This window comes from Poecilia formosa, unplaced genomic scaffold (assembly GCF_000485575.1).
Source record: "Poecilia formosa unplaced genomic scaffold, Poecilia_formosa-5.1.2 Scaffold68, whole genome shotgun sequence".
Lineage (NCBI taxonomy): Eukaryota > Metazoa > Chordata > Actinopteri > Cyprinodontiformes > Poeciliidae > Poecilia > Poecilia formosa.
In genome coordinates, this window is record NW_006800007.1 from 2,409,176 (window position 1) to 2,436,391 (window position 27,216).

Genomic DNA, 27,216 nt, shown 5'->3' on the forward strand with positions numbered 1-27,216 from the left:
ATTTGCTCTAAGCTAAACCGCTCCAGCTGCATGTTTAAGTTCTTTATACAGGCAGTAAATAAGGCAACATCAATCATACATAATTTAAAATGCCAAAAAATACAGAAGCTGAGAAACCTACAAAAACTGTAAAACCTACTTTAGTCGACTGATCTAACTAAATTATTTTAACTGGGATTTATTAGCTGCATTAGGTTTTATTGTTTTATTTAGGGATACATGAGTAGAGGACGAAAACTTACAAACAAGATATTTAACAATACAAACAAGATATTTAACATTTTTATTTTGAAATTATAAAAATTTAACAATTTCACAAATACTTCTGTAATGCAGTTCATGCCTGTGATGGCTCAAGTTTGTTCCCAATCTGTCTAAAGAGGTAAAAACTAATCTGAAACTGAAAAAAGAACAATAAGGAAAAGTACATCTCTGTTCAGAATGAGAAAAAATAAAATCTGAACACTGAAGAAAAACATCCAATTTAAGGTTTAGTTCCTAAAAATTAAAACAAAACAAATCCTTCTCAGTCAGCATAAGTATTTCAAAGTTGTACCTTTGCTGGAAATGTTATTTATTTATTTTTAAAAGATGAAAAAGCAGAAGGTGATCATGATTGCATTTTTATTTCAGCAATAAATTACAGAATATGTCTTACAAAAATAATCTTGCTTCAATTAAATTTTGGTATTCACATTAAATTACCCAAATTTATCTTGCTATCAAAAATTAAAAATACAGATAAAAAGATCTCTGATTCTCACAAGCTTATTAGTTCTCAAAAATACAATCAATTTAAAATAAATAGAGTTTATTTCAAAATTAAAATCAAGCATAGTTTACAGAATTGTCTTTAGTGGAAACACACAGAGATAAAGAACGAATGAGCAGCAGTTTCTGTAAAATACATGACAACGCTGATAGATGTAACAATATATAAAAACGTTTCTCTGTCTTGAAATCCTTCAAAGTGCCCTGCAGATTTCATACCTCTGGCATTGCCAACCTAACCTAAAAGATTTTCAGTTTCTATGAAATGAATTGATTAAATTTAGTTCATTTCAGTGTATATTTCTCACATGTGACAATACTTTAAGGTGAAATGTTCATAATAGTAAAAAAAATCCTGAGTAGCACTTCAGAAATGTGCTTTTTGTGATTTCCCCCTGCTCATTACAATTACTTGTACCCAAATTTATGACTGATTGATGAATCCTGTCTTGCTGATTCAGAAGCTCACTACTGCCACCTAGCGGCGTGAATGTTTTGGAGATTACGTGGAGGAGTCAGTGACCTGGTGGAGCAGGTTTTGTCAAAGTGAGCTGAGTCGGATTTGACAAGATTGCCCTTTTTGTTACGAACGTCCACTGTTACAGAGCGGCTCCAGTCTGAATGCAGGAACAACAGAGAATCGTTATTCACACTGAAAACACATGACTGTTGAGGGAATCAAATGCGGAACAGAGGAAAATACCTGAGGTTTCATTGACCCTGAAACGTCCACAGCACAAATGAGCTTTCCACTGTTTCCTCACATTTTCCTTCATCAAACAGTGGAACACAAAAACAAAAAATCCTGGACGAAAAAAACGTCAAAAAACCTGATTATTACGCAGAATGAAAAAAACTAATTGTGCAGTAAAGTCCAACAAACTTATATTTACCTTGAAAAGAGTTGCAGATCGCAAATAGGTACATCATGACCACTCGTACCGGTCCGAATGAAAAGAAGCCCAATGACCAGGTGAGGCCCAGCAGGACGGTGAGGCTGGCGACCGCTCTGAGGTCCTGCAGCGCGGTGCGGCTCTTGGCTAGCGGTTTGTTGGCCCTCATTTTTTTGATCTGGATCAGAACCACGATGAACACGCCCATGTTGCCCAAGAAGATGAGGAGAATAAATCCCACCACAGTGACGTAGTAGAAAATGTTATTCTGAATCCAACAGCTGTGGGAGTGGAGATGGAGAGAGAGAAAGTCATTTGGAATTTGCTGTAGTTGAAGCAACAGCTACATAATGCAGTGTTTGTGTTAGCTCCTTGCTGCTGGACTTACAATTGTTCAGTGGACTCGAGCGCCACTCCTACTCGATCAGGTACAGAGCTTCCATAAGCGTCTTTATCTATGGCGAGCACAAGGCCGACTATCACCAAAGGAATACCTGTAGAAGAACAAAAGATTCAAATTATGATGCTCTTGCAAGCAGAGTCTGAGACAAAAACAAAGAAGTAAGAATATTTTAAAGGGAGGTTATGTATGTTCCAGGTGTGTTACCTTCAGTTCTCTAACACAAATTAGAAGAAATTTGACTTTGCAATTTGATGCCTTGAAATTGGCCTCTGTCTCTTTAATGGTGCGTTCACACCGCGCATCCGAAGCCTCAGTTACAACTGTGTGCAAACTGAAGTCAGACGCTTGGCATTTTGCTCTAGATGCACAACGAACGTGTCAAAATTGCTCTTGGCGGGCATTAAGAGGACACGTGTCTTTCAAACTCTTCCTTCTTCTGCATATTTTGTCCAAATAAATACAATATTTATGTAACGCTTATTTAACGTGATTCAATGATTTTGCTGGACAGATTTGGATAGCCCAAATACGGGGAAATACTTTCAAATAGTAAAAGTTATAACTTACTAGACATTCCAGCTTCCTCACTGATCCTCTTCCGAGCAAAGTCCTTTATATTCCTGTCTCTGTAGTCATAACTTGATTGGTCGTAGATTATAGTACGAGAGCAAAGAGCGACAATTAGTTTATCCTGCATAGTTTTTGTTTCTGAGATCATGTCGGAAAATGCAAAACGACGAGCAGCAAAAGCTCAGATTTTCCAAATCCAGCATCGGACACGTTGGACGCCCTTGACGTGAGTCAAACACTCAAAACACTTCAAATCGCACAACGCATGACACGCAAAATGCGGCACGACGCACCCTCGACGTGCCTCCACATAGACTTTGAATGTAAACCAGAGTCTCCTGACATTCAAAATGCGTTTGGTGTGAACGCACCATAAGAATCATCTACTCTTTTGGACAATCCTGCTTCAGCCCATCATCACAACACTGCCACGTCTCAATCTGTCCTTTAGGAGCGTTGCACTAAGAAGTAGTTCATATGATGATCTCTACAGAAATGCTGCTGCCGCTAGTCTAGAGGGGTGCTCTGTGAGGCGGAAGCTTGATTTAGGTTTGAGGCAACCCTGAATCGCTGCCACTGCAGTTTAAAAGATTTCTCAAACATTCATGAAAGAATCAAAGCAACACTTCTGGTATGTTTCTAATGAGGGAATAAGATTATAATACAATTTCAGTCTGAAAAAGTCACTTTTGCGTAATATTCCTCCCTTTAAAATTAGTTTTTAATCCTCTTGCACAAACTTGCACATATGTAAATTGCAGAATTTCTTACTACAATTTAAATTTCTGATTGATTTGGGCATTTTACAAAATAGAACTGAAACATAACTAAATTCGAAAGAGAATAAACTAGAACTTCCTGACATGGTTGTTCAGCAAATTCCACTTTGCAAACTGTTATTGAAAGTTTAAATTAAGTTTTTTCTTACCCCATCCAACAGCGCAGAATTTCAGTAAATAGGCGGGCACATAGGTGTTGAAAACCTTCACCAGTACAAAGTACATGTGAAAGGCCTCCAAGCCCATCCAGGTGCAGGAAGCCAAGAGGAAGTAGTGGAGGAAAGCAGCTGTTGTGATGCACAATGGGTGGTTGGAGAAGGATGCGAGCCACGAGTTGATAAGAAAGAGCAAAGTCAAACCCAGCAGTGCAGTGGACAAGTTGATGAGTATTTTAGATGGATAGTCCTGACGCAGCTTCCTGCAGGAGAAAAAAAAATGTTTTCTGTAAAATTCAGACATGGGTGATTTTGTTAGGCAAGGTGAACACTATGCAAAAAGTTTCCTTTTGTTTTTATTGTAATAAAATCACACCGAAAGATAAAAAAAAACAACCTATAATTTAAGTAATAAAGTGAGGAAAACCATGAAGAAATAAAAGCTTTTAACAAAGCTGTCAGTAGTATCATTATTAACAAGAACAAGCTTTTATTTATTTATTTACACCAGTTTAATCTGATGAGAGTATCCGAGAAGAAAAGATAAATCCTTTCAGATTGAGCTTTTTTAAAGCACCTTGTCACTTTAAATCCAAATAAACTGCTGCTGGCCTCAAAGGTAAAAGTGAAAATTTATGTCACAATGTGTGTTGGTGGTTACTTACTCAAAAATAAGGTAGGTGAGCAAAGTGATTCCTAGAAAGATGGAGGAAATGCCACACCCCAGGTGAGAGATCACTGTGAGAATCCGGACGTCTTCGGGGTCCAGTGGGTCTCGGCTTACATCCTGAAAGAAACGAACAGAACCAAAAATTTTATTTCACTCACCACACATTAAATCACACTTTAGCAAAATCATTTGCATTTCTAAACGTAGTGATAGCCGTTGTTGCCAAACACTTTAATTTAGATTTCATCAGCCCATATTACATTACAAATGTTAAACATTCTTAAAGTTATTTCTTTATTTCCATTGATTTAAGACTTTCCATGATAATTACACAAGTAAGCTATGAGTTTGAAGTGTTGTCCTAAAGTGCGTTACATTGATCTGACTCCTGTGTTTTAAGGCAAATGTTTAATTTAAAGATTGAGGATAATGTCCTGATCACATTAAACGTTTCTGAGCTGAATTCATTGTGATGTTTAATAAAATTCATTATCAGGTCAGAAATTCTGTTCATGCAATTTGAAACAAGAATTTAAATTATTCCAAAATGTGGCTCATTAACTAGATGAGGACGGTTTTCTCTGGCATATTGTGAAATAATTATTTGGTTTAAATTGCGGCATGAAGTTAAAACTCGCAATTCAAGATTATTGAGCTTAAAAAACAATGTTTAGACTCTTGTTTCTTGTTAAGTGAACTTCGTGAACTGTAATTTCTGAGTTAAAACCAAAACTATTTTCTTGTTGACTTAAATTGTGTTTTCAAGGCAGCAGCTGGACTTTCATTTTCAAATGTTTTACAGTGTTGGGCCTTCAAAAGGAATAAGCAGTCTTTGTCTTAGTCTATGCAAATGTTTAAACATAAAGAAATAAAATAGAGATGGATATCATCTCTATTGTTTTCATAGTTTGGGTGCAGGAGGGTTTTTTTCGTTGGGTTTATTTATGAATGCTCAGTAATGTCTCACCAGCAGGACACCAAAATGTGTGAGGTGATCACACAGACAGCTGGTCTGATGAGGGGAAATGTTCCAGGTTTCACAGCCGCTGCTGCTCCAACCACCAAGGCTACCTGAAAGTACACACACACACACACACCAGCATGAACACACACACACACACATACACGTCCTCTTTATCAAACCTTCTTATCAACTCAGTAAAAACCCTTTATAAATCCCAGTTGTTCCCTAACAAGGCTCGATTACAGTAAATCCAACTGTACACACAGAAGATAATAAGCAAAGATCAACTCACTGTACTTTTGGAAATCCCAGAACACACACTTTGACTGTAAACAGAGGGGAATGTTGGTCATGTCAGAGCAAACAGAGAAAATCTTTGATATAGCTGACAAAACGAAAAAGTAATGTGTATACCCGTCTGGTTTCTTCATGTTTGAGGGTCACCACCACTCGTTCCTTCAGGTTGAGAACCTGACTGTTATTAACGCTGGCAGAAACTACAAAGGAGTGTAGCGTCCAATTTCCATCAACTTCATTGATTAAGTAGGGGTCCTGTTAATAAAAACACAACACTGGTTACTATAGTAATCAGTAGAAAATATCCTTCACCGATATATTTTTTTGCAATATGTAGATTTTATATAGTAAGATAAAAGTTTACTTAAATCAAAATGTTTTTTATGTTTCATACATAATTTCTTTTTTCTTTTTAGCGATACTGTGACTATTCTCATGCGTGTGTGCCTAGCACAGACTGAAACAAGAAGACATTTCCGTCTCTGTCCAAAGATAGCAATGGCAAGATAGCACTTGCTTATTAGATCTGTAAGCCAGAGATGTAAAACGAAAAGGTTGCTCAGCAACTTCAGAAAGTCAATACACTTTGCTAAAAAAAGCACCGTAGACTTCAAGAAAAAGCCCTGCGGAGCAGTTTAAATGTCTACAAAATGTTTTATCTTTAATGTGATTTTAGTACATTTGGATGTGACATGAGATTAATCATTTTTTATTGTCTTCTGTTTTACATTCCCTTTATTTATTTTTTAATATATATATATATATATACACCTCTGGAAAAAATTAAGAGACACCTTAAAATTATCAGTTTCTCTGATTTTACTTTTTATAGGTATATGTTTGAGTAAAATGAACATTATTCTTTTATTCTATGAACTACTGACAACATGTCTCTGAAATTCCAAGCAAAAATTTTGTATTTATTTGCAGAAAATGAGAAATGGTCAAAATAAGGAAAAAGATGCAGCGCTTTCAGACCTCACATAATGCAAAGAAAACAAGCTCACATTCATTTAGAATCAACAATACTAATGTTTTAACTCAGGAAGAGTTCAGAAATCAGTATTTGGTGAAATAACCAGGAGGTTATCAATGGGGTTCAGTGCAGTGGGCTCTTCATTTGTCCCAGAGTTGTATTTATGGTTTGTTTAAAACTTCTTTTTAAAAAGAGAATCAAAATAGGTAATAAATTACCTGGAAAAGGTCGGGCGTTCCATAAAAATGAAATTGCACTCGTGTTGTGTTTCTGACTCCAGGTGGAAAAAAGTTGTTGATCTCAGCGGGCAAGGAAATAGTCACGTTTGTTTCTGCAAGTGGTTTGCTGACAAAGCTCTGGTTAACAAATATCTAGAAAGAAAAGTAAGAAAGACCATTAAAACCATGTTAGCCTAGAAAACCTGTTTGTGTTGTGCACCTGTGCTTGTATAAAGAATGTAAAATGTTGCACTACTGAGTCAGGAAAGAGTAGGCAACTTGTTTGTTGCTATGCCTTTTATCATCTTTGACCTCTAGGGGTTTCCTCTGCTCTTTGTTTCAGATCTGCCTTGCTGCCACACCTGAGATGTGTTGCAGCTTGTCAGCCACTCCATAAAGAGTGTTGTCTCAAAGTGTCACGCCTCTTCTTCCCCTGGGCTTGAACTGCAGTGAACTTGCCTGTAGCTGTCATAAACTTATACAGCTTTGAGTGATTCCTTAAACGAAAATGTACATTTAAAAGGCAGAAGTGTATTGGTTCACGTTGGAAGCCGATATCAGTTATCTGGCGTTGTGGTTAACATCTCCTTCACTCCTGTTTTGTGGCTAGAAAGGGAGCTTTTGTTTATTTGTAGGTAGAGTTATCCACTACCTTTCTCTTGTACTATACTTTTTACAAACTGTAACTATTCAGAAATTATTAGTTTTTACTGCTATGTCACACGTAGTGCCAGATTATGTTGTTGTTGTTAAAGGGGCTGTAACAATGCTTCATTTATTTTATTTTTCTACATTTAATGAGCTTAAATGTGTGCACACATGCTCACAAAAAATATTAGCTGCATTAATTTAAAATTGAGTTGATCTTCCTTCCTGTTTGAGCCATGTCAAGCATTCAGCATGCTGATGTGAGTTAATCTTTATTGGTGCAGACAGAATGTCTGCATGATGCATCATGAGATCAAACAGTGTTATTTTTTCCATTACTATGAGTAGATAAATTTCTTGGCATGCAGGCACATACAGCTCTGGAAAAAATTAAGAGACCACTTAAAATGATCAGTTTCTCAGATTTTCCTCTTGAGTAAAATAAATATTGTTCCTTTATTCTATGAACTACTGACAGCATGTCTCCGAAATTCATAGCAAAAAATGTAGTATTTATTAGCAGAAAATGAGAAATGGTCATAAAAAGGAAAAAGTTGCAGAGCTTTCAGACCTCCAATAATGCAAAGAAAACAAGTTCACATTCATTTAGAAACAACAACACTAATGTTTTAACTCGGGAAGAGTTCAGAAATCAATATTTGGTGGAATAACCAGGAGGTTTTCAATGGGGTTCAGTGCGGTGGGCTCTTAATTTTTTCCAGAGCTGAAGATCATTGAAGTATATTGAGTGACAGTCTTATTACAATCATACCAGCTTACCTCAGGGTTCAATGTAGATGACACAGACACACCAAAGGTGAGGCCACTGAACTCATCTGGATCAACATTAATCATGGAAAGGACAAGCGCAGGAGATTTGATGTCTATAGATTCCCCTTGAAATTCCATACTGTTCCCCATCTGGTCTGTAAGATCAAGAACACTTTCCCAAAGAATGAAAGAGGGAAAAAATTAAAAAGTCACAGAAAAGTAATATAGAAAATTGAGCATTACACTTTCTCCTTACATGTCAGCGACTGGTGTGACGTCCGTTTCAGAAAGCAGGATGTTGGCCACGATGTTGACAATGTTAACACCAAGTTTAGGCTCGATGATGCTTACGCCAAACACTTCACTTAGCTTCTTCATCACCAATCCCAGCTCAGAGGAAGACAGCTGGGAGTTATTACTGAGCTGAACATCTACGAGGTCCTGAATTATGTCCACAACCTCTGCTGCATTATCTAAAAATCATTTGTATTTGTGTTATTTGTGACCATGTTGTTTTACCTATAGGAATAAATGAAAGTGTGTGTGGTTGATTCTCTTACCAGGTGTGACTGTAATGTTGCTGATGTCTGATACTGTTGCAAACTTGTCACAGTTTTTCATATTAGGATAATCCCAGCTGGTCGTATCAGTTTCAATGTCTAGTTTACTATAAAAAAAAGAAGAAAATTTGCAATGTGCTTTGCATTTTTATATGTTTTGACTGAAGGTTGTAAAGAACAGTAGCATTAATAATAATAAAACTGTCTTCTGCTGATTATGAGCTCAATAGGCATCTACCCAACGTTTATTGACAGACCATAAAAATCATCATTACGCAGTAATATTGTTAGATAGTGCATGACACTGAAGCCTTTAATTACAGTAATGATTCATGTGCTTTAAAATGATTTCCTGTTCAAGCTTCAGGATGGCAGAGATGGAGCTGTAATGGCTGAGGGAATAGTTTGGATCATGCTGTGCTTTAATTAACAGATTGTTATGGTATTTGCTGTAGGGTCTCAGTTTAAAGATAGCAAATGCAAAATATTATCAGCTTTTGCACAAGAGTGCAAAATAAATATTTGTAATGACTGAAACGCTGATCACAGCTTAGTCAAAAATATATTGTATGCAATTATAAAACATTTGCTTTCCATTCTAGGAAAAGAGCGTTTTGCAGAGCATGTCAACATCTTAGTATGTTTCATTTGCACCGAAATACTGGTACAAATCAGATTAAACAATGATTTTCCCCTGCAAACCAAGACTGGCCATGTCTTACCAAAGTCTGTAGGCTCGATTTGATACTGGTTTCCTGCATCCCATCTCTGCAGTGACTTGTGGAAATGTTTCTGGCCAAACGTATCGCCCATATAATGATGAGATATCTTCTTCTAAACAGCTTTTTGGCTCTGAAAGAGAAGAAATGAAAGGATTAGACTGCATAAGGCCAACGTGTCACTTTCAATTAGATTCTTTTAATATATAAAAAAATAAATTTTATAAAATTACAACCTGAAGCTACATTGTTTTAAGTGTCTGTCACATAAAATCGAAATGAAATGCATTAAATTTTGCTACCATAATGCAATAAAAATAAACTTGAAATGGCATGTTATTGTTGCACAGTACTGTTTATTTTAGAAACACAGCTTACCTATGTGTTTGATTGATATATTTGTTGCCTGAATTGCAAAAGAGATGTTTTCGTATCCTGATGTCAAGGCAGAATGAATTAATTGCTCAACTTTAGCCACATTGTCTTTGTGATACTCCTGAACATGGAAGGTGCAGTTGTATCTATAGATAAAATAAAGGATTAGCATGAAGGCCACAGACATATAAATCTAAAGGATAAGAATATGTTAAAAACAGCAGATTGTCTTTTATTCACATACTGATTCTGTTTGCTGACGGGAGTCTGGAAAACAAGAAAGCAGAGATTTTACTTAATTTAGATGAAACAGACTGATAAAAATTTCCATCTGAAGATGTGATTTGTCTTGTTTCTATAGTGCAATGCATACTTACCAGTAAGCCAGTGTACTCTCCCGTGCTCCTGTAAAATATGTATCAGTTAAAGAGAAAGCCAAATTTAAAGTATTAAAAACTGTAACACTGATTGTGCACAAAGACTGAAGGAAAACCCACCTGATATAACCTTCTTTTATGACAAGATTCACCACACTCATAGTGTTATTGGTCTCAAGCTTTTGTTGCAGCTTTAAGAAAAAAGGGATAATGTAAATGTTTTTACGTATATAATTTTTCTCAGTGATTATATTAATGTTCTTACCCATTTCTTAATGATGTCTGTAGGCTTTGACAGGATTCCTCTTATGAGTAAGATCAAATTAACTCGAAAAAACTGATCTGGCATGACTGCAAATGGAGAAAAATGTAAGAGGTTACATTATACACTCTATAATGTAACATGTGTCAAACTCATGGCCCGCCATGTCATTTTATGTGCCCCCCCAGCATTTTATAGGCTGATGATTGACTTAAAATTGGTTTTGAGCACGAATTGACTACAAACTACATCTCCCACAATGCATTCCTATTGTTATCAGCCAACATTGCGGCTTCTCGCCACTAGAGAGCAGCAGAGTCACCTCAAGCTGCTTATTGATTTTCCCAGCGAATAAAACTGAAACATCAACAAGCTAACATGAAAACGTCCAAGAAAAGAAAAATCGATTTGCAAGTAAGACTGAATGAAGATGTGTGTGAGTTGGTGTCAGGGCGGCAGGTCGCGCTAGACTTTTTTGTTATCCGTTATCTTGACCGACAACATAAAAAAAAAATCGGTCATGTACTATTTTTATCCGTGAAATTACAATCATATTAACATCGGCTAATTAGTCGCATTTTATGCGGTTTAGTTAATATTCACCGTGAATCCAGATCCCATCACAAATTAAAAAGATAAATGCATCTACATTTTTCTCATAGTGACAAAAACCACTGACTGAGGCCCCAATAACTTTTAATAAATTAAATTAAGCGACTTCACTTAAATTAGCATCACTTCTGAACAACTTCCTCCTGGTTCCCATCTGCAGAAAAATCTGCGCTAATTCATCAATCAGTCTGATCCAAACAGATCAACTGAACTCTGAGTGTTTTACCCTGTGTGGTCTGGTGTGAGCTTTTACCAGGATTGATTATTTATTTATTTATTTATTTATTTATTTATTTATTTATTTATTTAGCGTGGTTTCGCTTCTCCGAAACGGACAGATGTTACGTCTGCAGCTCCTCCAGAGCGCCGCTCTCCTGGGTAACGTGAACCCCGAAGGCTCCATTTGTTAAAACCGCTGGATGAGTTACTTCCAGCGGTTTCTAAGTCTTCGCAGCGGCAGAGCCGCGTCCGCAGTGGTTGAGCAGCTGACTGCGCATGTTACAGTGTAATTAACTTTTGCATCGTCATTTATTTCCTCAAGATAAACTACCGGCTCCTCAAATGCATTAACACAACCAGGGGTGCAACTACATATTATTCAGGTGGATGCGAAAAGATAAATGAACTATTTTTAATTTTGAAGTGTTGATTTTATTTTTGAAACCTTGTTTATTGTAAAGTGTTGATTTTACTTTTGAAACCTTATTTATTGTAAAGTGTTGATTTTATTTTTGTATTGATTTTATTTTTGAACCCTTATTTATTTTGAAGTGTTGATTTTATTTTTGAACCCTTATTTATTTTGAAGTGTTGATTTTATTTTTGAACCCTTATTTATTGTAAAGTGTTGATTTTATTTTTGAAACCTTGTTTATTGTAAAGTGTTGATTTTATTTTTGAAACCTTGTTTATTGTAAAGTGTTGATTTTNAATATTTTATTTTCCAGAGATTTTGTATTTTGAAGTGTTGATATTATTTTTGAACCATTTTTAATTTTCAAGTGTTGATTGTATTTCAGAGATATTTTTTTATTTTAATGTGTTAATGTTATTTTTGAACCATTTTTTATTTGTAAGTATTGATTTTATTTTTTAGCCATTTAGCCAAGTCTCTGTAGAACCATTTGTCTCTGCTAATGACATTTTCTATACATTTTTTGATCCCAGGCTTAGTTTATGGACTATAATGTGAAATTAGGCACAATTATAAGTCTGACAGTTTGTTCACCAAGTTACTGTGCTCTCTGAGAGGATCTGTGGTTTAAGTATTTGACTTTGTTCCATGCCCATCGTTGACATCAGTCTCTAACAGAATTTGGATCATCTACCAGGAACAGTGGAAAGAGCATGAGTTTCTGTAGTGTAGTGGTTATCACATTCGCTTTACGTGCAAAAGGTCTCTGGTTCAAAACCAGACAGAAACAGATTTAGTATCTTCTATTCATCACAGGTGTTTACTAAAGGTCAACAAGGGTTTTGTGGTGTCATGGTCTGTACTCTGAATCTAGGCATCTGAGTGCAAGCCTCAGTTGAAATTTTCATGTGTTGCATCTCACATCATCAACTTTGGAACCTCAAACCGAAACAAAGCAGAGAAGATCGGTTCCTGTAGTGTAGTGGTTATCATGTTTGCTTTATACGCTATAGGTTTCTGGTTCGAAACCAGACAGAAATGTTTTTTTGTAGGTTCTCTTGGGGTGCAGTGAGACAACAAGAGCCTTCCCCTTTCGTGATGGTTCATTTGCCAATCGACTTCAATGTCGGCTTCTTTGAAATCGAAGCTACTTTACTTCAATTACAGTTCTATGGCGTAATGCACATGTGTCAAACTCAAGGCCCGCGGGCCACATGTGGCCCCACAGCATTTTATAGGCCGATGATTGACTTAAAATAGGTTTTGAGTGCGAATTGACTACAAACTACATTTCAACCAAAGGTTTGTAATGCGCTTCCTAACCAGACGCTCCAAAGTGTCCGGTCTATAACTCTTCAACACGCTGTCAGCTCCCGGTCAGAAAGACGCATTTAGTTCAGAGTCCATGAGATGATATTCAGAAAGGATTTTTTTTTTTTATTAATTGATTTCAGTTGCCTCTGAGACTAAATCTTTGCGTAAAGTCTATAATGTCTGCCCATGTGACTTGTTTTTATTATTTGTTTGCTTACCTTTAAACACTGATTTAAATAATTTAATTTTTAAACTGAGCAGTAATTTTTACATCCATGGAAACTCAAATGTAATATTTAAAACTTCAATACATAAAATCAGTTATTTAACAATATGAGGTGGTGTTTCATTTATTTTTAACATTGTATTTTTATACATTTATGCCAGGGGTGCCCAAGTCTAGTTTTCCAGAGCTATCATCTGCAACTTTAGATGCATTCCTTCTCTAACACCTGGACCATTGAATCAATATAAGCCTCCACAGAACTGAATGAGGGAAGTCAACCTTTTGTCTGGGGTGTGTTTTAGCAGGGATGCCCTACGTCAATGTAGCCCATTGAGGGTGGCCAATATGCTGAAGTGGCCCTCGGTGAAATTGAGTTTGACACCCCTGCTCTATCGCTTCAGTAAGAAAAAAAATCACACATGGGGAAATTGCTGTTTATTCTATATGATAGTATTCTTATTTTTGCCTAACTACATTTTTTTCTTAGGAAAGAACCTTGAATGGAAATACTGGAACAACATCTCAAAACATCAGCCAAGAACAACAAATTAATTACAATGAGGTTTAAGAAAGACCTTCTGAGTCAATATTTTAGAATGTTGCCAAAGCCCTGATCTAAATCCATCAGATATTTTCTTACAGGACCTAAAAGGTGTCTATAATCACAGAGTCATGCTGAATTTCCTCATTGGGAGACAATAAATTACACTTATATTCTACTTTGCTCTACTGTGGCCCTGGCTCAGTTACACCATATCTGTCAGAAGTGGGATGAAAATCGAGAAAATTATGCTATGAGAAGCTTTTGGAAAATTTTCTACCGTACAGTTGTAAAAGTAATTCTACCAAATCATTATGTAGTACTAAGAACATGGAAACTTTAGATTTGGAAAAAATAAGAAAAAATGTTCTGTATTCAGCAAATTACAATTTTTTTATGGAGTTATTTTTTTATGGAGAACTAACCGACTGTTACAGTGCGATCTACAGGTTCTCCTGTCGTTGAAAGCTTAGGAGGTCTTGGCGGTGTGCTCTCCGTTAAACCTCTTTCTGTAAACAAAATTAAACACAAGTATTAAAAGTTAACAAGTGTTTCTATTAGAGGTTAGAAAAAAAAATTCACAACCTCACCTGAGGTGGTTAATGAAGGCGTAATAGTTGATGGTGGTCCTGTCACATGGGGGGAAATGACTAAAAGACAGAAAGTGATTCATCAAAATTAATATCAGCCACTGAAAAAGAAAAGTGACCCAAATCCTCTTGTAGCACATTATGTAAGAATATTTTTTAAAAATTAGAAAACATATTGATTGGAGACATAAATGATACAATGTATGCAGTTTTTAAATGTCTAGTAATTCATCCAGAGAACAACACAAGTCTAATATGTTAACCCTTAGCAACTACGTCACTTAATCATTCAAGGCGCCATGATGGACGTCGGAAGTGAGGGACTGGAGTTGTTTTTGCCAGTTTATTCCTGGCTTCTACTTGTTCAAGTCGAACTCATTTGTCTGTGAAGGTAACACACCTGGATTAGCCAGCTCATACCTCTTCCCTTCTAATGTGCTGATCTAATTACCGACTTTCCTGAATTCACATCACATGATTTATATCACTGTCATAAACAGCGTTTCCCCTTTTGTAGGTTAAAAACCTTCAAAAGATCCTAACCAGTTTTTTTCCATACATGCTAGGATATGACAGTGTGGCATTGTCTTCACGTTAATGATTAGACGCGTATCTTCTCCATTGTGCGATATTTAATATCTTTTTAATCATACTTTCTTATAACGTATATGAACTTTAATCTTCTTACCTTGTAAAACGAGTTCGCTGCAAATCATTGGTAACCTCGAGGGCTGACAGTATTTATGATTAACGGTTGCTACCCATCGCCGCCATCTTTCCTCATTAAAAGTTATGCAATAAAATTACAAGTTTGGTTTCTATCCTTTTCTGTTTATTCATCCGACCGCGCAGCACCCAATGACTATTTTTAAAGTGAAATCAACTAAATAGAAGCGATTTTAGGCTACCAAAAGTCTGTTTTTAGACTAGCTTTAAAGGAAAGGTTGTTTTGACGTCTGTCATGGCGGCGGAGCGGGCAGATTTCTGAAGAGCGTGACGTCACTTGCAAAGAGTCAATATCCAGAGTTGACATTTCAGCCACATTACATCATTCTAATAAAACACCAGAACTGAAAACAGTGAAGCAGTTACTTAATGTGCTCAAATCAACATCCCCTTTAATTAATAATCCTCCATGTGATTGCTGTGTGTGATTAGTGATCTGTAGCGCATTGGAAAACATGGGCTCACCAGCAGGAAGAACGGTGATGCTGTCATGAACAGCTTCTATGGTGAGGAAGTTGGAAGAGAAGTTTGTACTCAGTAAGGCAGAAATGTCCGTCTGAACTGTTTTTACGTTCGCAGCAGGATCCACGTTCACATAGACCTCACAGCCAAAACTAAAGAGGGGAAATATGAGAGCATGTAAATAGATTATGCAAACTAGTTTGGATTTTATTTAATTTATACCAAGCACCACTTTATTTTTTACACTTTCTGCCAGTCTCACCATTTCTCACAGACTCTGCTAGACATTTTTGCCAAATCCTACAAAGCAGAAGCGGTTGGAAATCTTTACTTAAATGTGACATGTGTTTGCAATTTGCGAAAGAAAAAGAAGATTATTTATCTATTTGTTTTCATTAACGTATTTTTTTAAAGGCGTACCTCGTCTAGGTGCATCTGGCATGTTGGCCTGTAGAGAACACAGATGGGTCAAATTTATGTCGGTCTTTGTTTGTTCCTTAGCACATTTTGTACCCATAATTTTAAGATGTTTTACTATTAACCCACCACATATTTAGATTATGTAATCAGCTAAATCTAGAGCATAGATTTTATATGCCTACTACAAAATGCATATAATTGCAGGAGGTCATTAAACATCCTGCAATTGTCAGATAAACCAAACCATAAAAACCTATAAAACACCATTGTGTGTACTTTTACTACAGTAGTTGTTCCATAACTGCAGTTTGAGAAAAGAAAATGTGTTACCTTTGAGATGAAACAAAAATGTCTTGGACAGAAATGTTGTTGGGAAAAACGTTCACAAGCTGAAAAACAGAAAATGATATTACTGTTTTAGTTCTGACAATAGTCCTGTCACACTATTACATATCTGCCTCGCTTTTCAATGGCATTCAACTATATTTGGCTTAAATTAATTCATTATTGATTTTCTGTGGAGCTGATATTGTAGAGTTTTATCTCCTGTGTCAGAAACATTGAGATGTTGAAATGATTTTACTTGCACTCTCACATATTTCTTAAATGTTTCAAATGTTAAAACAGTTTTATTATTAGACACAGATCACCAGAGTAAGAACAAGATAAGGTTTTTGAAGTTTATTAATTTGTTAAGGCAAACGCTATCCGAAACCTGTTTGAAAACCAGTCAATCTCTTACCAAATCATGAAATTTTATTAACTACAATTTTTTGAAATCCTTTGTTTTGCTTGACTTAATCGCTCTTAAATCTACAGAATCCAAAAATCATCTAATCAATACCCATCTAATGACATGGAGCAGACTAAAGGATTTAAAAAAGTAACACAAAAGTCATGCCATGTCTTAGGAAACAAATTTTCTAATTTATCAATATGAAAAGGTTTACAAAATTAAGTCTTTGGGACTCCAGTGAACAACAGTAACAAATTAACAAATTGAGAGAACATGAATCATTGGTGGATCTTCCCAGGAGTGACTGGTCTGCCAAAATTACTCAAATAGTGCATAAATAACTAATCCAGGAGTTTACAGAAGAAACTAGATTCTAGATAAAACATTATCTAAAGAACTGCAGGCCTAATTTCACTCAAAGGAGAGACATTGATCATGTTTTTCACAGTAATTCAAATAAAAATCATCTGAATCATTTAAGGCTGTCATAAACTGTTGATAGATTATCCAAATTTCACCTCCAGATAGATGGATCATTTGCTGGTCACTTTGCTACTGTGCATTTCCCCACTGAGGGAATACAGTAAAAATATATTCTATTAGTTACACCATAAACTCCATCAATTTTACACCCTTCTTCCCACTATACATGCACTTTAAAAACAGAGCTTAAAATTTGAAAATTGGTTGAAAATGTCCTCAATTTCTTTACTTTTAGATTCTCATCAACATGCGTGACAAGATAGGAAATAGTGTGACAGCAGATGTTTGTACCCAGTTTCTTGTGATTCCTTCCAGACCCAGTGAGCAGTTTTCAGGACTTTTGAGGTTGGTTACAGTCACCCACATTTTGATTTTGTAATTAGACCAGCCTAAAAATAGAAGAAAAAAAGGACCATGTTAGAGCCATTAATAGGGTCGTGAACCTCAAAATTAGACAAGTCAGAATATTTCTTCTTTGACTACAAAGTCAGCAAAATAGAGTGATTTTAAAAAGTAATTCTGCAGGCTTGTTAAAGAAATCATGCTTCTTAGACTTTTCTGCACTTTGTCACATTACGTCTGAAAACTACAAAGTATTTTTTCTGGCTGACTGCAAGTTATATTTTTTGACATTTTAATTAAAAACCATTTTGAAACTATAACTTTTCCTTCATTTCACCATTATAATCTAATTTGTGTTGGGTTATCACTTACAAGAGCAGTATTATGTGTTTTCCAAGCACATAGTGTCATTTTATAGCACAACCAAGTAACTATCTTAACTTGAGTTGTTAGAAAAATGCTATATATATATATATCAAATATAACTTTACTTTGTAATTTAACACCTTAAAATTGGGCATCTGTCACTTTAAAAACTCCTGCTTTTCAGAAACTCCACCTTAAGGAAGTTATCACAACATGGCTCCTCTGTTAACCCTTTAGGAACGTTTTACCAGCGTTTCACTGAAAAGTAGCTTGTATAATGAGCTCAGCAGATGTGCAGTACCACTAGGTGTTTGCTAATTGCTACTGGCTAGTCTGAAGGAGCTGATCTTAAAGGATTTCTCAAACATGCATCTAAGAATCAAGGCAACACTCCAGGTATGTTTTTGATGGGGGAATAACATTATAACATGAAGTAAAGCTCAAAAATGTTGATTTTACACAAGACTGCCCCCTTATAATACCAGTTAATTACAGTTTAGCTTCTAGTGAAGAAATGAGAAACAGTGTTTCAGACAGACCTATATGAGCAGTTATATCAGTAAAAATAAAATCCCGTATTTACCACAGGTTAGGTTGCTGTCGGGGACAGGAGGGCAGTCATACTTCCACTGCCGCAGATCCCAGCTCACCACATCTCCGTCTGCACAACCCAGGTTGCTCACCTCCTCAGCGCTAAACTCCTTCCCCCACATCCTGAACAAACCTATCTCACCAAGCAAGTTGTTACCGCTCTCCGGCTTCAGTTCACCATTAGGGTGAACACTATGAGAAACCCCCAGAGTCAGAGTGCCATTTTCTGCCAGCTGTTGGTGTGCATCGTCTGAATAAAAAAATAGATTTTTTACAGTAGGTTCATTTAAGTACACCTTCAGCGTCTGGTTTTTACCAGACCATGTGAGACAGATGGAATGCCATTTCTTTAATGAGACTTCCTGTTGTACTTGGTATTGTTTTCCAAAAAGCCAAATTTTTAAATTTGCATTATTGCCTTCAAGTCCCAACTCTTTCCGTTCTGCAGATCTGTAAAGAAAGCCTGTCCATTGTGCTGTACTGGTGCGTTTTAAACGAATGCAGATGCTCAAATCCGTCAGAGCTGGAACGCTCACTTCCGGGTGGAGCTGCCACAAACATGGAGGCCCTTTAAACTCCAACTTCTTTCCCCACAGACTGGTGCTGGCAGAGTTGGCTGCTAAAAGGGCGCACAGAAAAGACTAATGAAGACCCCCCAAAAAACAGTTTTTGAGCTCATAACACATCTGTCGCTGTAGAAAATTAACAAAACAATTGGATAAGGACTTGCACATCTGTAAATACAGCAAAAATTTGTTTTTGTTTTTCTAAATGCCTTTCTATTGGCATGAAAATAGTTCCAGATGTTGGTACCAACTCAGCCAGACAACACATAAAAACAAATGACAACAAATAAATCTGTACATTATGTGTGTTAAAGTAGAATAAGTATTTACTACTTTACAAAAACAAGCTGTAAAAACTCAGAAGATGCAAAAGAAATTCTGAAAGCAGTCAGTTTTAAAAATATTTCTTACTATCAAGGTATCACACAAGACGTAGATCATGCTGGGTAAAAGCAATGAGCTCATCAAAACCTCTGCAATGGACCAAGTGAGCACCCCTGTCACTACGACAATCATTTCACCATAAATCAACAATCATTAGATGTGCCACACAAGACTTGACCACATCAATCTGCCACGTTTAGGAATTACATTATTTAGCATAAAATTATTAGCATCAAATTCATATTTGTTAAATTAAAGATGTTATTTGACAACAGCGTTTGATCTAACAACATCACACAAACAGATTAAAATGACTTGAAAATTTGCACTTAATCCTCTTTTTTTATTATTTATTCTCTTTGGCCTTGATTTAGTTTTAAGTATGGTTGATTATTCTGTGCTGATTCAGGATTTTGGAAATAATATGTCTAAATTGTGATCTCTCAATTTTCTTTACTTTTATCCTTCTGCTAGGACCTTTTCTGTTTCTTTTCATAACTTTGAATTTGATCGTTATTCTTGCTCATTGTGTTCCACAAGAATCTATTTTTTCTTAATTCATTCATTTTTCTTCTGTTTTCTTGATTTTGTGTGAACTTAATTGCTTATATTTGCTTGATTTGTTGTTTTTAAGTGTTTTTATTGTTATATTTCTCTTTGAAGCACCTTTAGTCTCAAGCTGACAAATGAATGTGCTTCATAAATAAAATTTACTTGAACTGATCAATAAGGAAGACATCAATCCCAAACAATACAATACAGTTAGGTTGTTCTTCTTAATATGAGATTCCTTGTCATTTCCAAATCAAACCCTGTTCTGCAGAGTAGTTAATACATTTGAGGACATATTAAAAAAATAATTTTCTAACTCTCACTTCACATGTTTTAATTTATAAAAATATATATATGACTTCATACTTCAAAGGCGTATGAAGTATGGTGTCCAAAGTAGCTCCATACTTCAAAGACGCTACTTTAGACAATTAATTTAATCTTACCTGAATTTAGAGGACACAGTGACATCAATATAGACAAACAGATGATCAGAAAAGTTAAGTTTCTCATTGACGTCATGACAGCAATAATTGAAGCAAAAGTTCAGGACTTCTTCAGCACTCAGGTGTTCATCTGCTGTAAAAGAGCAAGAAAATCTGTCATGTTTTATTCATTTGCATCCTCATCAAGAAAGAATAGCATGCTAAGAATTTAGCATAACTAAACTGAGTAAAACAAAATGAGACTTACCATTATGTTCTCACTTTATAAGGATCCAGTTTTATGTTATTAAGTGTTTTGTGAGAAAGTAAGCTTTCACTTCACTTATAAAGAAGTTATGTGGACCATGACAGCTGGCAAATGTCCCTTTATTACTCTATGAGCACATCTCCACACCCACTGCCTTTGGTTTCTGGAGTTACTCATTAATCACAAGCAATAAAATTAACCAACAAACATGCTATTGCTTAACAAAAAACTTCATGAAACAAACAAAAGAAAGGTTTAATGTTGCATAGCACCTTTGAATAAAAGTCAAAGCTGAAAATGTGCAATTTGGAAGACAACAATATATCTCTGCATCTCGTTGCATCTTCTGCAAATGCATGACTTAAAGCAACAGAAAACAGGGTTTGTCATTCCATTTCTGTCATTAGTCACAGTGACGGCCACATCATGCGGATGTTACTGTGCGTGTGTTTGTGTGTAGGTTTTATCAAGCCATGAGTTCAGCTTAATATTCTCATACATTGAGTTTTATCTTCAAGTGATAACTGTCCAAACAAACCTAATTGGCTTTTCCGTGACACATCCAATGGCTTTCAGCTGTTCAGAACAGAAGGCAGGCCAAGCCCATTACGACACTGAAAAAATTTAACAACCAGTGTGTATTAACAGAATTTGTACACTCATGTTTTCTAACCAGAAAGGTACATTTTTAAGCCAAAGGTAACTTTGAGCCATTTTTCCTTCTCCTTCTCGTTTTTTTCTTGCTCGATACTCCCATCAAGTGGCCAAACCCTGTATTGCAACCTTTTGTATTGAAAGAGTTTATGAACTTTTCTGTCATCCACACCATGAGCCTAGACTTTATCAAGGTGTTGCTTGCACCAGAATCAAAGATTTGACCCCAGAAATGCAGACACTCTGACACAAACAAAGTCTCTTTGTTGCACTAAGAACCACTAACAAGGACCTCATTCATCTATTTTTATCCCCTTCCCTTTTCGTCTCAGTGGTCCAGAGTAAAATAAGAGAGGGTTCCCCAGAGAGAATCTGAGATGACCGGTTTGTGACGTGAAGTGCCCCGTCTGGGGGACTTGTATTCACTGGTCTAAGGTTACCCTGCTTGGGAACCCCTTCTGCGTCACAGGTGATGTAGAGCGATGGGATTTCCCAAAGATTGTTCCCACTGTTTGAATTCCTCCTCTAAGAAACTCTGAGATCAAAACGAACACAGAAGGTGTGGAGATATTGAGCAGACATCAAAAAATTCGTAAGTGTTTGACGTTTTTAGTCCGTTCAACTTTCTCTCTCAGAATTAGCTGTTTTTGTTTTAGTTTAACATTTGAAATCATTTTTAAAGGTTGTGTTTCCTCAAGCTGGAACATACACAATAAAGAAGAGGCATGTTTACTTTTCTGATTGGAGCTTCTTTCATTTTGATGGTATGTCTGTCTTCTTATTACTTTCCTTTTTCACTGTCATTTAAATATGATGGCACAGTGCATAATTTTCCTAAATATTGTGTTAGTATTTTGTGGATTTTCTGCAGAACAACATCATTAACAGGAAAACACATCTAAAACATGAAACACAGCTGTCTCTTTGGATCAGGGTTGAGAAACACTGAGATAGAGAAGACATTAAGCATAACTTGCTGAAATGAACTTTTCATTATCTGGCAAAACTTCTATATATTGAGGGGAATCAAGCAGTTGGATTAAGGTGTTTTAAAGCAGACCATAACACATTAAAGCAAGACACTGGCCCTTGAAAATGTACATTGATGTAACAGACTTGAAAATGTATAATCTCCATCTAATTTTGAAAAGAACTGAAAGCATCCTAGTTTTTGGTGTGCAAAGTGGTTTGGGATATATGTATTCCAAGGAAGTAATAACCAGGGGGCTGAATAGCATGCAACACCTTTTGTAAGAAAACATTTAGATTTTTAGATTTTTTTTTTTACTTCCTCAGGAATGCGTCATTCCTGAGAAAGATGCATTTCTTTGTGTTTGAGGCTGTAGTTGACAACATGCAAGAAACTTCAGGAAACAAGTCTTTTGCAAAGCTCTGTACATTTCTTTAGTGATGGTGAAACAATAAAAAAGGATTGATTTGGCTTGTAGTCTTACCTGCTTCTTTCTAAACTCCTAAAATTAATCCCCCTCCTTTGTGTGCACAGGTGCAATCTGAGCCTAGATGTGATCAGACGGAGTACTTGCACCATAATGGCACCTGTGTTGCATGCCCTGTTTGTAAACCCGGAGAACAGCTGTCAGGGGTAATGCAACATTATTTCACAGCATCATTTCCTCCTTTAAAACCCGCTGACACTAAATCTACACCGTATATCATTTCCAGGATTGTGGCTTTGGGTATGGAGGGGATGGGGTGTGCATTCCTTGTGAAGCAGGGACCTTCAGCACAGATACGAGTGTGGATCCCTGCAGGAGATGCACCCAGTGCAACCTGCTGAACCGCTTGGCGTTGGCTGCCTGTTCACCCACCAGTGACTCTGTGTGTGGGCACTGTCTCCCAGGGTTAGTCCCATCCACAGTGCCAGAGAAAACACCAGTCGCATTTTGTTACTAGTTTCAGCTGTATGTGTAATTGTGTGCAGATATTATGAACTGAAGAGCCTGACAGGGGAGGTGGAGCTGCTGTGTATTCCTTGTGACAGTCATGACACAGTCCACAACGAGTGTTTGCACTTTACTTCTCGAGGCTCAAAAACACGTAAGACCCAAAGATAAACCAGTGACACAACACATGCAACTTTATGCAAAAGTTTTTGTATCTATTGGTGATTTTGTGAAACTGATATTTTGTTTGACAGAGAGTGGCATCCTGTTACCAGTCAGAAAGTCAGAAGAATCAACAGCAAATGGTAATTCAATGTTTATACATAAAGATCAAGAGAGAAATTTACATGCAAGTTTAATGGAAATTTAAGGCTTTAATAACCAATAAACATAAATTACTTAAATGACTGAAAACAAGATTTTGGGGCACAAATTGGAATCTTTGTGAACTTTCTTTAATCCTGTTGGGATTTTAACAGGCTAGCTGCTGCAGTGAGATGCAGCTGAATAATTTGAAAGTACCCAACCAACATTTACATTTGGGTCCATAAATAGTCCGAAAAATTAACCCTCTTCAGAGATTGTCTTCTGCTCCCATGTTAACCGCATCTGTATATGTTTGATGCAGGACAGCTTGGGGTAAAAAGTTGACTTCTTGTACGAGTTGAACCTTTTTGAGACCCAGAAAACATGCTGCCAATACGAGTTGTAAATAGACCCGACAAGAAGCCTAGCGTGACTCCAAGCCCAGTAATCTGCCTGACTAAAATCCACATGGGGCCTGTAATCACATGTTCACTGAGTAGTCCTCTGTTTTCATTATTTCATTGTTTTTAAAATCCATCAACGTTGTTAATTGTATAACCTAGTACAAAAAGAACAGTTCAAATCTATCCATGAATCTCCAAAATGCCAGGATATTCATGTCCCTGATGAATGCATGTAAATTTCCACCTGAACTCTTAACATGTTTTTAATTTCTTTTGTATGTTTTCTTGTTCTTCTTTCAGGAATAAAAGAGGAAAGTCTTTCTGTGATCTTCATCGGCACTGCAATAGTGTCCCTGTTTTTCCTTATTTCTCTGTTACTTTGGATTCTCCTCCTGACTGCAAAAAGATTCAGTGAGTTAGATTATTAACATTTTGTCCATGTTATCTGTTTTATTTGTGTTTGGTTGACAAAAGTGAGATTCTAAGCATGTTTCTCTGTTCAGAGCAGATTCCTGAGCGCCGTCTGAAGCCTGAAGGTTTGCTGTCTGCAGCAGACATTCAGTACGAATGTCCCTCCAGTCACGCAGAGAAAGCAACACAACAAGTCCGTCCTTCAGAGCCTGTTTCACCTGAAGACACACCACGGTATGTTTTCTATGAAATCTGGAACAAAGAACAACTTTATAAGCATTTATTTAATCTATTTTTTTAAAATGTTAAAAAACCCAGAGGCCCAAATTCTCTGAACCATGAGAGTGAGCTGCATCCCACTTCTATCGTGATTAATGTCACCACCAACATCAAGCCCTGCAGTCAGAAACAAGATAACATCATGCAGGAAGGACAAAAAGGCGTCACCACAGAGGAGGTGCTTTGTTTTCTTTTCCTCATTTTCTGAGAATCTCGCAGCAGCAACACTGAGACCTTTGCTGAGCTCTCTGTCTTAAGATTTGAACGTTTGTTCAAACTTCAGTTTTAAAGTTAATTTTAAAGAACTTTTCTTCATGTACTGAAGTGCATAGTAGGGCTGCAAAAACGATTATTTTAGTAAACGATTATTCTGCCAACTAATCAATTAATTGGATAAAACACTTGGCACTTTTTGTAGATCTTTCATTTAACCGCTTAAGCTAATTTTATACAATATTAGAAATACATAAAAAATGCAAATGAACAAATACGTTAATTCATTTTTTGTCTCAACAATTATTGATTAGTATATTAGATGACAATTATTTAAAAAATTGTGAACTAAACATATTTTTATAAAAGTTGTATACTGTGGCATAAAGGGTAATGTACAGTACCCTGGTTTTTAATTAAATCTGGTGGAAAATTTCCATATCGTCACCTTCCTAAAATAATTGCCAAAGTGATTTTTTTCTCCCCCCAAATCATCTCTTAGCAAAAAATTACTTTTTAGGAAAGTGATGATATTTTATATGTGAGTCTAAATAATTTGTTCTCAGTGCTTTTATGAATAATAAGTCAAATAAGTACATGATAATCAATGAATTTATTCTAAATCATAGTATATCTGTTGGATTACTGTTAGCGTCAGTGATCAAATATATTCATTAAACGACTGAGTAATCCTGCTTCATCTATTACATCAACATTAGGTGGAGAAAAAGCTGCAGACAATATGGGAGATTGCTCAAGGTACGTACTTTACCTTAATAAGATCTAAATATTCTCCAGTTGTGTGTTTTAAAGTCTGAGCTCTTATTTTGCAAGTTCTTTCTGTTGTTCTGAATCTGTTCAGGTCAGAGTATCGAGATGCTGAGCTACGACGCCGTCCAGGATTTGTCCCTGCTGCTCGACTCTCCCAACCACGTCTACGTTTTGAGGAAGCTGGGGCTGTCTTTGGGTGTGCCGCCTCACCTCACTGCTCATTTCCACAGCTTCCAGGACCTTTTTCAGTACCTCCGCACCTCCACCTACACGCAGCTTCCCCAACTGGCACAGGCCGCTGCGCTCCTGCCTAATTTTGAAGTTGTTTCAAGGATACACAAAGCCCTGGTGAACAAGTGATTACTTACACCCTGAGGGTGCGTTCCCATGACTTGAACTGTTGTGTGTTACTCATAACCTGCTTTACATGATGACACAGTCACCAGATCACGCTGAATTTACTTACTGCAAGATGAAAAAGACATTGTTTCTTCTGTGGAAAATAGATTTGGAGTGAAATGTGACACCACTGTAAGGTGATTATTCATAGCAGAGCTGACTTCACTAATTTATTTTGTGTATCCTGTGCTAAGCAAAAAATAATGCATGTGTTATGATGATAAACTAATAATTTCAGATAAAATAAATCAGATTTCATACTTTATGTGTTACTCCAGCTGCAGTTCTAGGCAATGTTGTTTCCTGTGTCCAATGTGAAATGGGTGAGCAGCCCTCTGGCAAAAGCATGTGAGACAAAGCCAGACAGAGGATACAGTGTTCATGGTAAAAGAAAGGAACTTGAGCTCTGAGAACATTTTCTTATCTGCTTACTGGGAGATGTTTGTGAATTGAGATTCTCCAACACATCCAATCTGGTAAGACTTTAAGTTATCCCATTCTTTTAAAAATTAAATCAAACGTTCTTTATAGGGAACTCAAGTGCAAAATGTACTACATTTATTCTTTCTGTCTGAAATTAGTAAAGTAAATTAGTAAAATATGTATTTTAAATGATACAGCAATCATAATAAGAATTGATCTTAGCAATAATATTTTGTAGCAATAAAACAGAGCAATAGTTTTATTTAGTGCAATTAAGAAAAAAAAAAAAAAACTTTTTGAAGCCAGGACCTTTTTCAGTACCTCTTCGTCTCCATCTACACGCAAGTACCTCTCTGAACGCTAGAGGGCGCTTTCTTCTTAATTAGAAATAGCCACCGTTGTTTCTTGTCTTTCCTTCCTTTGTGCGGGATCGTTTATTAAACAGATGCAGTACAGAAGGCTTATTAGTCGCTCACAGTTAATGAAAAAAAGTGAAAAGAGCACGTTTTAAATAATAATTATTGTAATAATAATAATCAGATCAGATTGGTTTATTTATTATATGCAGATAAACGCAAAGTCAACATGGAATGAAATGCTTAGGAGAAGAAACGTAGACTCGCTGTAAAATCAAAAAGTACTAATAGCTCGTAAAAGAAGTACATAATAATAAAAATGATAGTAACATAAATACTATAATATTATAAAATAGTATAGTACCAAAAAACATAACATACAATATAGTCATATTTTTCTGAAAATTAGTTATCACTTTAATTCCCAGGACCTTTCACATTATGAATATA

General features: G+C 36.2%; 2 protein-coding genes and 1 non-coding gene across 3 annotated transcripts; 2 read left to right on the top strand and 1 right to left on the bottom strand.

Annotated features, from left to right (window-relative positions):
* Window positions 1-686: 686 nt before the first annotated feature.
* Window positions 687-20,753, bottom strand: LOC103140169 (adhesion G-protein coupled receptor G4-like). The gene is made up of 29 exons (XM_007555171.2): window positions 20,647-20,753; window positions 20,400-20,532; window positions 18,444-19,070; window positions 17,444-17,541; window positions 16,264-16,322; window positions 15,934-15,961; window positions 15,776-15,813; window positions 15,517-15,665; window positions 14,326-14,385; window positions 14,161-14,244; window positions 10,412-10,497; window positions 10,267-10,337; window positions 10,147-10,174; window positions 10,014-10,036; window positions 9,773-9,915; window positions 9,398-9,527; window positions 8,676-8,782; window positions 8,372-8,588; window positions 8,125-8,287; window positions 6,697-6,849; window positions 5,620-5,757; window positions 5,498-5,531; window positions 5,209-5,312; window positions 4,237-4,358; window positions 3,566-3,834; window positions 2,053-2,158; window positions 1,665-1,945; window positions 1,475-1,576; window positions 687-1,388 (listed from the first exon to the last, which is right to left on the bottom strand). Exons 2-29 carry the CDS (start codon window positions 20,473-20,475, stop codon window positions 1,240-1,242), a joined length of 3,645 nt encoding a protein of 1,214 aa, XP_007555233.2. The 5' UTR covers window positions 20,476-20,532; window positions 20,647-20,753; the 3' UTR covers window positions 687-1,239.
* Window positions 12,623-12,695, top strand: trnai-uau (transfer RNA isoleucine (anticodon UAU)). The gene has a single exon. It is a non-coding gene; the product is annotated as a tRNA-Ile (tRNA).
* Window positions 20,754-21,668: 915 nt separating the features above from the next.
* LOC103140170 (tumor necrosis factor receptor superfamily member 27-like) lies at window positions 21,669-26,209 on the top strand. Its single transcript, XM_016672936.1, has 11 exons — window positions 21,669-21,892; window positions 21,983-22,064; window positions 22,805-22,903; window positions 22,984-23,162; window positions 23,243-23,358; window positions 23,459-23,509; window positions 24,215-24,325; window positions 24,418-24,559; window positions 24,644-24,782; window positions 25,537-25,576; window positions 25,680-26,209. Exons 2-11 carry the CDS (start codon window positions 22,026-22,028, stop codon window positions 25,946-25,948), a joined length of 1,185 nt encoding a protein of 394 aa, XP_016528422.1. The 5' UTR covers window positions 21,669-21,892; window positions 21,983-22,025; the 3' UTR covers window positions 25,949-26,209.
* The last annotated feature ends 1,007 nt before the right edge of the window (window positions 26,210-27,216 follow it).

Bases quoted from the DNA above. Each gene is read 5' to 3' on its own strand.
- LOC103140169 (XM_007555171.2), bottom strand. From the start codon at position 20,475: ATGACGTCAATGAGAAACTTAACTTTTCTGATCATCTGTTTGTCTATA. The intron at 19,071-20,399 runs GTAAGATTAAAT...GCGCCCTTTTAG, and splicing joins ACTGTGTCCTCTAAATTCAG to CAGCCAACTCTGCCAGCACC. The intron at 9,528-9,772 runs GTAAGCTGTGTT...CTTCTCTTTCAG, and splicing joins TATATCAATCAAACACATAG to AGCCAAAAAGCTGTTTAGAA.
- LOC103140170 (XM_016672936.1), top strand. From the start codon at position 22,026: ATGTTTACTTTTCTGATTGGAGCTTCTTTCATTTTGATG. The intron at 22,904-22,983 runs GTAATGCAACAT...TATCATTTCCAG, and splicing joins CCGGAGAACAGCTGTCAGGG to GATTGTGGCTTTGGGTATGG. The intron at 24,560-24,643 runs GTATGTTTTCTA...TAAAAAACCCAG, and splicing joins TCACCTGAAGACACACCACG to AGGCCCAAATTCTCTGAACC.